Source organism: Solea senegalensis, linkage group LG6 (genome assembly GCF_019176455.1).
Source record: "Solea senegalensis isolate Sse05_10M linkage group LG6, IFAPA_SoseM_1, whole genome shotgun sequence".
NCBI classification, from domain to species: domain Eukaryota; kingdom Metazoa; phylum Chordata; class Actinopteri; order Pleuronectiformes; family Soleidae; genus Solea; species Solea senegalensis.
In genome coordinates, this window is record NC_058026.1 from 22,449,703 (window position 1) to 22,460,483 (window position 10,781).

At 38.5% G+C, this 10,781-nt stretch overlaps 1 protein-coding gene across 1 annotated transcript; it reads right to left on the bottom strand.

Annotated features, from left to right (window-relative positions):
- Positions 1 to 236: 236 nt before the first annotated feature.
- Positions 237 to 10,353, bottom strand: tmem192 (transmembrane protein 192). The gene is made up of 6 exons (XM_044027853.1): positions 10,205 to 10,353; positions 8,706 to 8,855; positions 7,871 to 8,132; positions 6,776 to 6,898; positions 1,471 to 1,576; positions 237 to 921 (listed from the first exon to the last, which is right to left on the bottom strand). Exons 1-6 carry the CDS (start codon positions 10,235 to 10,237, stop codon positions 807 to 809), a joined length of 789 nt encoding a protein of 262 aa, XP_043883788.1. The 5' UTR covers positions 10,238 to 10,353; the 3' UTR covers positions 237 to 806.
- Between the last annotated feature and the right edge of the window lie 428 nt (positions 10,354 to 10,781).

Genomic DNA, 10,781 nt, shown 5'->3' on the forward strand with positions numbered 1-10,781 from the left:
AATGACGTTCTCGATATTTCATTAATGTAGATTCCCGTGTCTGTTGAAATTTAACACGGCAAAGGTGAGGCGGGAAAAGACATTCACACCAGCTAATGTTGACGCTGCAGTCTTTCTATTGTTTGGGCTCTTTCAGTGTTTACAAATACTACACAAGATAAATACTGAACTCTAGCCACTTACTCTTTTTCACTTTACTCTTTTAATTCTCTGTCTAAAAACACTTCAAACATAAATGATTTTATCAAAGATTTATTGGAGTCTGATCACAAATACACAAACTAACTGAATAAACAAAGAGGAAAAAAAAACTTTCAACAAATAATGCATTTACACACATTCAGACATTAAAATACCACATTGTAGCACATAGTATTTAAGCACTCTTTCATATTTGACCCTGAAGAAACTTCCTCCTATATCTTCTACTCTTTTGGTTTCTCTTAAGTGCAGATCATCTCAAACATTTTCACCTTCACTGTTTCTGTAACACCAGCGGCAGCATACATGGGTCACTGGGGGTGATAAAAAAGAGCGATAAAAACCCCTCACCTCTGATCTGTGACCCTTGACTCCTCTCCTGTCTTCCTCCTCTTTCTTTGGCCACATGTACGGCTCACCTCCTCCGGCATTATCTGTCCGTCTCAGTCTGTACGTACAGGTGCATTTGGCTCATTCAGTCTTTTATCCAGTGTTTCTTCAGGGCTTCAGTCTTTTCTTTTAAACCAATAGATTCTCTCTCAGTGGCACACTGCTCTATCTCTTTTACCGTCACTTGAGAAGGGGAAGAGGCTGCTGGACTGTGGTCAGTGCTGAGCCGTGAGGTTAAGCAGCCTCTTGCTCAGTAAGGTGTTGTGCTGTTTCAGGTACTCTATCAGGTCAGCCTGCTTCTCCACCACCTCCTCAAGACTGGATCCCTCTCTGACACACAAAATAGCAAATACACGCTATTACGACAGGAACAATATTGGCATTCTGTTTTAACATAAGTCTGTCTGCAAGACCAATACAATCAGTAAACGCAACAATAACCTGATCATTGTTAATATTACATATGTCCAAAGGCTGATACAGCGTATTTGTCTGCATCACAGTGATCTGCAACTCTCCAAGAACAGTTAAAAATATCAAATGGTTATTATTTTGTTTATCTTATCCAAAGGATTTTTGCAGTTGTTTTTAGATATTTAGCATATATATTGTTATATTGTTGCATATATATGTTGTCATGTGTCGATTTATACTGTATTTAACCCTCATGTACAAAAATTAATAAAACGATACGATATAGAGGACGTGTGATTCTGTGATTTTCTGACTGTTTAATCTCTCATTTCAACCACATGATGCAAAAATATACAAAAACATTTCTGGAACAGATGTAACATGAGCTGAAAATGGCTCAGACAATATATCATGTAACGTGTCTGAAAGGGAATTGAGAGAGGTAAAGGTGACTTATATGTGTACCTGAAGCCGGTCTCAGTCGGCAGACTTGTGATAGTGTAGTTGTGGGAATGTTCTTCTTGGCTCACGTCTGGAGCAGCTCGCTCCCTGTTGAAGCGCATCACCCTGACTAGAAACACAAACACATAATCTTTAGTGAGCTGCACATGCAGACACACAAACAGCATCGGGCAGTGAGAGCGCTCTTAAAAATGGCAATCATTCAGGTGAGAAACAGCACACATTTGTTTTTTTACTGGTTGTCCATCCCTCTCCCTCTCCTAAACACACACAGTCTGTTATATCCTGCACTTAGCTCTTACGGGCTGCCATATCCTGCACTCAAACCTCTAATTCTTACACCCTAAACATACACCTTTACAAAAGAGGTGGGGTTAGCAGGAAGTTGTGAGGGTGTAGGATACAGTAGCAGTAAGAGGAGTCAGAGCCAACATATTGGCTGAATGCTGGAGCTGTTTAAAAGCAGATAAGGCGGTGCTATATGTGTATGTGTGTGTGTGTGTGTGTGTGGATGCAGGTTGAGTGAGTGAGGAAGAGCAGAGGGAATTGATAAGACTGTGAGTGTCATTAGCCAGAGGAAATTGTCAGGCAGGTTCTAAAGAGCGCTATCTTTACTTTGCTACAGTCAAGCATCTCAGCATCTCCACTCAAACACAATCCTCAGAAATACTGCACATTCCTGCATAATGAAGCCCTGAATCTACGTGAGCGTGTGTGTGTGTGTGTGTGTGTGTGTGTGTGTGTGTGTGTGTAAATAAAGAAATAGTAAGCAGGTATGTGTGAGAGAAAGACATTCCAGAGAGGCAGAGAAATGACTGTGGTTGTGAAGAGGAGAAGAATAGAAGCAAGTAAAAAGACTAAAAGCGATGATGAGCCGGTGTTTTCCGAGCATTTGTTGCAGAAGACAATGACACAAAATGGCGACTAGGGTTCAAATGTTTACAATAAATACCAAGACGAGAAATTCTTGCCATTTCCTGACATTTTCATTACATTTTTCGGAAAATGAAATCTATACAGATGTAAGTCTAAGAAGTACTAAAAAGTACTGTAGATACTTTAGTTCCACAACATAATGAATTTACAGTCACACAAAATTTACTTTAATTAAAACTTGAATCAAAACTATCACCATTGATTGATTATTGTCCCTCCTGGTTAAAAAGCAGTGATTTGTGAAACATTGTGGTTTGTTAAGGAACATGAGAGAGGTGTGTTTTTGGATTTCAGTTTCAGGTTTACTGCAGGAAGAAAAGACATGTCAGGATGGGAGGATGAATAGATGGATGGATGTTGAGTATATTGATGGAAGGATGGGTGGATGATGGATGAGTGTGTGGGAAGGATGAGTAGATGGATGGATGGGTGGAAGGATGAGTAGATGGTTGGAAGGTAGGATGAGTAGATGGAGGGATGGATGAATAGATAGAATAGTTGGATGGATGGATGGAAGGAAGGACGAGTAGATGGTTGGTTGGGTGTATGGATTTATGGATGATGGATGGTTGGTTGGATGGAGGAATGGCTGAATGGATAGTTGGTTGCGTGTATGGATAGAAGGTTGAATGGACGGATGGATGAAGGATAAGTAGATGGATGGATGGAAGGATGAGTAGATGGTGGTTGGGTGTATAGATAGAATAATGAGTGGATGGGTATATGTATGGATGGTTGGTTGCGTGCATGGGTGGGTGGATGAAGGATGATGGATGGATCAATGGATGGTTGAGTGTATGGATGGAAGGATGAGTTGATAGATGGATGGATGGTTGGGTGGATGTATTGAAGGATGAGTAACTGGAAGGATGAGTAGAGATGGATGGATGGCGCAGTGAGAGGGAAGGTGACACATTTCACACGTCCCTGTCACAGACTCTCATGCTGCTGCACAGACAGTCTGCTCAGACAATGTCTGCTCACAACTGAGAGGCTTCAATCACGCGTCCATCCAGAGAGAGAGAGGAGCACATTTCCAGGTGATAACAGTGAAGCTGCAGAGGTGCTAACAGCTAACGGTAGCACTCAGAGTGCTCAACAAAGATGCAGAGCCTGATGTACTGAAAGTGGTAGGAAGTGGTTGGAAATAGATGCCAACAACTGAGGTGTTCACTTTTGAATAGAGCAGTGTGAACACAATCCACAGAACACACTGAACACAGTGTGGGGGGCACTCTATGTAAAACATCAAAAGTTTAAAAGAACAAACCCGCTTCTCTCAGACTTATTCTCCACAATAAACAACACACTCAGAAACTTAAGTCATGAGTTTAATTTATTATATTTCCAAATAAAATAATGCCACAATTGGCATGGATTTAATTGAACACATGCTAAATAAGTGTAATTTTAACATGAACATTTACATTTATTATGTAACCAGTCCTGATGGGAGACACAGCGAACAACAGTAATCAGTTTCTTATGATCTTATGATATGATTTTGTGTGTTTTTGTATTTGTTCTCTTTTTAGGAACATTCCTGGCAAAAACACTGACCAGGACCACTTGTCACCTCATTTTTGAGGAACCGGTTAAATTACCCGGTTAAGTTACCCGGATTAATCGGTTGGGCCAATTAGTAATTTTTTTGATCATCGACATTGGCCAATTATTATTCATGAAAGGGTCGATTATTACAAATGACACATTCTTGTTCCCAGAAACCATGAATATCTCTAAGTGAAATTTTTTTTTGTTTTTTTTGTTTCCCTATTGTGTTGTCAACCTCTATTAACGTTTGAATTGTGTTTATTAGGATTAGGCATTAACTTGTTATGGTTAAGGTTAGAAATAATGCTTTGTTTACGACTGTCCAAATGAATGGAAGTCAATGCAGTGTCCTAAGAAGAATAGTTACATGCTACGTGCTATGTGTGTGTGCCTGCCCTGCAGTGCTTAAACTATGTTCTGACCAGGCAGAGGAGAGAGATGTATTCTAAGTTTAGTCTTTGAAGGCCAAGGCATTGCTTTGATGTGCATGGAGGTCTATAGAGGAGAGAGCATTCATGTTAAAATGAGAGAGGCAGAAACATACCAAAAACCTCAAAGACACACACACGCAGCCCGCACTTCAAAGAGAAGTTGAACGAGGCCTTCCTGTATGGTCTTCATAGCTGTAGGCTTTATATCACTCCCTCTCTGACTCCTCTTTTTAAAAAGTTCCCTTGTCTTTTTTGTCAGTGCCAACTTGACATTCTGTACCAGTCGGTGTGTTTTTGTGAGTGTGTGTGTGATGTTTTAAATGTTTGCGCTTTAAGGCCATCGGTTCAGTTTGCGCCGTCGTGCCTGACTGCACTGATCTGAGCAGGAATGCAACGGGTGAGCAGAGAAACCCCCTCATACACTGGATCACTGTAAACACAAGGACAATACATGCACGTGTGTGTGTGTGTGTGAGAGTGTCTGTGTTTGGGTGGAGTGGGCTCAGGGCTACCTACCCCTTGGCTAGGTTAAATCCTAATGCCTCTTATCTTCGCTCTTTGCCTCTCTGGTATCTCTTTCTCCAATCTGTGCCCTTCAGCTGCCAAACACACCTTTAATATGAATTTCCTTTCAATACGCATTCTTCAATATCAATATCCTCTGATAAAACATCGTTAACAGCGGTTTTCCTTTACATATTGAGAGCAGGGTCACTGCATTAGCCCTCACAAACTCAGCAGTATTTACTGTTTATATATCATGTGTCTCATCTTAGTGTGGTGGCATTCTTAAATTAATGTCAATATATTTATTGTCTAAATCAACCAAACAAGATATTTAAGTAATATTACTTTAAATTATAATAACAACAAAAAAGATCACTCTCAACTTATTACAGGCCTGATGCTGCAATTAAAGTTAAATGTTAAAAGTTTTTTATTGAGTTGAATACAACCAGTCAATGTTCTATTAAAACCTCTGTAACACAGCAGGGGTGTCTAACAGCCGACCCTAATGCATGATACCTTGAAAACCAGAGCTTGACCAACGTCGCAGCATGTGAGGTGTCACCAGTTTTATGTGAAGTGTGTGCAGAAAACATGCTGAAGCTAAATGCAGATGGCTTTAATGATCCTTTCCAGCATTTCTCAGCTTCTTCTTTTGAAAAAAAAAACAACAAAAAAAAAGATATGAGCTCAAAACTCAAACATATGAGCACCAGCTTTGAAACCACACTACCCATGCTCATAAATAAGATTATATAATCTCACTATCAAGAAGCTGAAAATACTCACTACTTTCTTTCATGTTTCTGGCTTTTTATTCACTTTAAATAATATGACTTTTTTTCCACAACAAATCATGTAAGAGGTAACGCTTTAAAATTTCATGGCATCAAAAAACAAAATGGCCATCAGACTCTAGAGAGGTCAGAGATAATGAAACAGAACAAGTATAATCCAGCAATGTTTACATCAGTTATCAAAGTCTGTATTTCAGAACGAGCAAAGAAAAATCTGTGCATCAGCAGAGGGGTGGGGGTGGGGTGCGGTGGAGGGGGGCACAGAGCTGAATGGTTGATTGTCATGCTGTTGAGTCTGAAAAGGGCAGGGCAGGCATTGTGATGCGAATCTGCTCCGATTGAGAGTGGGGGAAGAGTGTGTTTGTGATATAACTTGCAGGGTGTGTCTCTCCAGAGTATTATCACTATTGATGTTACTAGCAGCAAACACAGAGAAACCTACAAACATTTATCAGACATAATATGTCATAACTGCACAAGGTTTATTACATGGATTGTGTACATTACTCACATGGTAGCCTTTATCCTGTAGCTGCTGCTGCTGCTGCTGCTGCTACAGTCTATATTCAACAGAGTTTTCTCTTATTTCTATTGGGTGCATTATAACCAATTTTATCCCCAATTAACATTTAACTAATTTCTCCCAATATCTAAGAAGTTGAACATGTGAGTAGACTTATACTCAGTTTCACAGATTGATCGAATAGCTGTGGCACAAAAACAGAATTTAGCCAACTTAGTTTCACTAGTTCATGCCATGAAGAATTCTGGCTTAGTTTCCTTTTTTCAGAATGTATCTGTTTAACAAGCCTCTTGGTGTATGGGTGGGCAACAGGACGGAGATGGAGAGGAGGGACGGGACTTGAAAAACAGATGTGAATACATGTGAGCGTGTGTGTGTGGCTCGATGAAGTGGGAACAAGGGGGTTTACGTAAATACTAAGACGCATGTATATGCATACAAAGAAAATGTAGAAAAACGTCACTAAACCACATCTAGGTTTGCTGAAAAAATACTGCTCAAAGTGTCTACCTGCAGTCACACAGCAACATTATTACATCAACAGTAAATGATAAGTTTACCTGTGTAACAGAGTAGGCATGGCATCACCACCAACAGCTCCAACCACAGGATGCAGAGCAGCATGTAGGTGTGCACTGATGTTGACAAATCAGCAGCCACAACAACCAACAGCATAACGTTCCCTGTGAAAACAACACACATTTTTCCTTCAGTATCACTGCCCCCTGGTGGAGAAAAATAAAAACAAAGCATGTTTTCATTCACCAATTCCAGATCATAGAAAGAATTGTGGCGAAAAGGTTGAAATATTAATATATATTGACATATTATAATGAACATAAAAAGCTAAGTAGGAGTTGTCAGTTTACCTCAAAAAATATTAGAGGTTATGTTATTCAGTGTTAGAAGCAATCCAGGGTATTGAAAACATTTTTTCAGTTTCATCTGAAGCATGCTACTTCAGACCCTGCATTTTATTGTTTTACAGCACTATCTCAGTCCACCCACAAAGCTAAAAAGAACTTTATTGTCTACTTGACCTGGTAGAATTTATTTTATTATTAGCAGGGGCAGCTAAATGTAGCAGGTCTGATGTACGTTATGTACCACTGTCCCATTCTGACAACAGACGGACTGACATGTGATCTGCATTGATTCTGGAAATATGTCTTGTGGGTTATTGTCTCTAGAAACGTATCATTCCATTTTGTTTGAAGGAGGAAAAGAAAAGCACTATTACAGATACTGTCAAATCACAATACTTGTAGAATCTCAATAAATCAGAATTGTGGTGCAAATCAAATGTGCACTCTCAAGTATCAAGATTAAATCAAATCATGACAAATAAATATCGTACTAGCCCAAGAGGATAATGTCAGCAGAAAAAGAGTCTGTTGTTCACATGTGAATAACACAGCAGGACACTGTGTGGGTGAGACACGACCACAGCAGCAGGGAAATCTTGGCGAGAACCTTTAACTCACTGCAAATGATGAACGAGTTTCTCCTGCTGTGTTCTCACATGAGTTCACTCAGACATTATCCAAAGATTTGACTGGGGAGCTGACAAGAGAATCTATAGAGAATGGCAACAGTTACTTCTTCAGACCTATTGAGTGCATGTCTGAGAGCAGCATAAGTAGACACAGCCTTACCTGCAGAGAGAACAGCAAGCGGCAGGTGATTCAGTCCTTGCATCCGTCTGTAGAATCGCAGGTATCCTCTCCTTCTGGCTTTAGTGTGATGGTGATCCACACACTGAGTGAACACCAGGACTAGCACCCACAAACACACCTTCCCGTACACAATGACTCTATCACCTGACATGTTTCCCAGAATACTGTCACACACCTCCACCTGGCCAAATTTCAAAACACACAGCACGGCCACGCAAACCGACAACACCACATACACAATCTGAAAAAAGGAAAAGGAGGAGAGTAGTTCAAGTGAGACAGATTTATCAGACCAGCACATACTTTTATTACACAGACTATTATTCTACATAGATATAAAACACCTACTGCGAGTTTATATGACTCTGCTTCTTTAGTCAGATTAACATCTAAAAGGGATTCAATTACATTTCTAATTAAATAATTATACCTGGCTGCATATAACAATTATGTTCTTAATAAATCAGTTACTTTAATGTTTTAAAAAGACAAAAAAGGCCATTACAGTTTTCCAGAGCCCAATGTGACACTTTCAAATATCATGTTCTGTCAAATCAACAGTTCAAAACCCAAATATATTTAAAAAATGGTGCAATATAAAATTGTGAAATGTAGCTCATCCTCACAATGATTTCCCACTTAAACTTGATTGATGACTGATTTACTAATTAAAAATCATACATTGTGGTTGATAAATTATCTGTCTAGTCAATTCAGCTCTAACTTACTATGAAAAAAGCATCATAATAACACCATGATAAAGGAATAAAATATGAGTAATCATGATGTTTGTGTGATAGAGTGTGTATCATACATGCAGCAGAGAGAGCAGACAGGCATGGCAGTGGGTGGGTAAAGTCTGAAACTCTCTCCTGATGGCAGAGTGGAGGGCGTCAGCGGAGATCAGAGGTCCATCCACCAAAGATTCTTCCTCTATACTCTGCGTCATATCTGAGGTGCCTGCCTGGTAAAATGAACTTATATCAGTATAACACACAGAGAATTAAGTCTTCTACCATTATCTAGTTGATGTTAATACACATATCTTATTTTAATATTGTATTAATCTTGTCCAAACATTATTTATATTGTCACTAAAAACAGGGCATAAAGGCAGATGAGCCACAAGTGTATAACTGCAAACACAACTGTCTCTGCACATCCAGTTTATTTACACCAGTCAGCCTCAACATTAAAACAGGTAATTTAATTTAATTTAATTTAATTTAATTTAATTTAATTTAATTTAATTTAAGCCATTGTATGTCTGGGCCCTGTTTCTAAAAATTAATCAAAAAATTGTCAGTGGCTTAATGACTTGACAAAGACCATAACACACCTATCGGTGCAGCTGATTGGTTCATGCACATTAATATACTACACTGAAAATAATTTTCTCACATCATGCGTGATTTAGAAGCTAATTTCCAGTGGCAGCCAGTATCAGTCCAATACTGGTCATTGGATCGGTTATCGGACAGAAAAAATGTAAAATCCAAAAATCCTGTATATCACATGCTTCAATATACACAGACTGTAAAAATGTAAATTAAAATGATCTCAACTGAATCATGCTGAGGGCTGCTTATTACTTCTTTTTGGGAGAACAATATTTGTTACACAGTTGGAGAATTATGTATTTGAAATGACTCTATGACATAAATGGTGAATCGGACTAATGTCAGTATAGGACACAAAAAAGTGGTATCGTCCCATCCATATAATTTTCCATTTATTTGCAACCATTAGCGATTCACACCCTGAATTAACTATTTTGAATACAGTGCAACACATGTAATTATGAAATATAATCATTGTTAAACTCCTGTGAGGTGTTCACAAATACTTAAGAAAGATATTGAGACAAAACAAAAGCCTCACATTTGATCCCAGATGCAAATGTATTTCAGTTCAGCAACGAGTTTAATTAATCAAATACATGCATTAAGATTCACTTCAATTTACAGTCAGTTCGTGGAGTAAGAGGAAAAAAACACAGCGATAAGACAGATAAGAGAAACTATGGCGTTAGATCTACTGTGTGCACCGCAAAAAACGTCAATATCAAAAACAGGAAAGCAGCTGAGAAATCAGCTGACAGATGCAAATGTGGGTTTTAACTTCTGTTCTGTTACGGTTAGTAATATGTTAAAGAGAAATGCTCAACTGTAGGAGAGGAAATAAACAAATTAAATAGCTACTTAGATGTATATCTAAGTTGTCGTTGTTGTTTATAACCTACTCCTGGACTAACTTCCGAACAAACGACTCGTTGATATTGTGGCCATTTAAATTGAAATGACTTGTACATACTGCAGCATAAAGCGAGCGTCCCTTTGACTCCATTTTGTTGAGATATTTCGACGTTTATGAAGAAAAATCCAACAAAAACAACTGACATTAGCTTACATACTGTTTACCAGGCGGACAGGTACACTTACATACACTTCCGGGTGTCGTATTTTCTGGTTCCGTAGTCTGTTGAACTTTGGTTCCTAGCACATGTGATTCCGCGCCAGGCAGCACGTCAGAACAGGTCAATATTATCATAGTTTTAGCAAATATCACGTTCATTCATGCAAATTGTAAAATAGCCTTGTATTCATAATGAATATATGTTTCTATAATGTAAGAAGGATGCACATGTTCATATCCAGAGTTTTGTATATTATGGAATTGGCGATAACGTTAATTGAATAAAAAAACAATAAAATAATTATTGTAGGAAAATGATAGAACATATAATAATAACACCTCTGAAACACCATGCTAATAACAACAAATGGACAACAAGACACTATGACATAATGTATATTGAGCTACAATATCACATTGTGATTAAAACAACTAATTTAAGTAACAATAAAAAGAAAATGTAATAATAACAAAA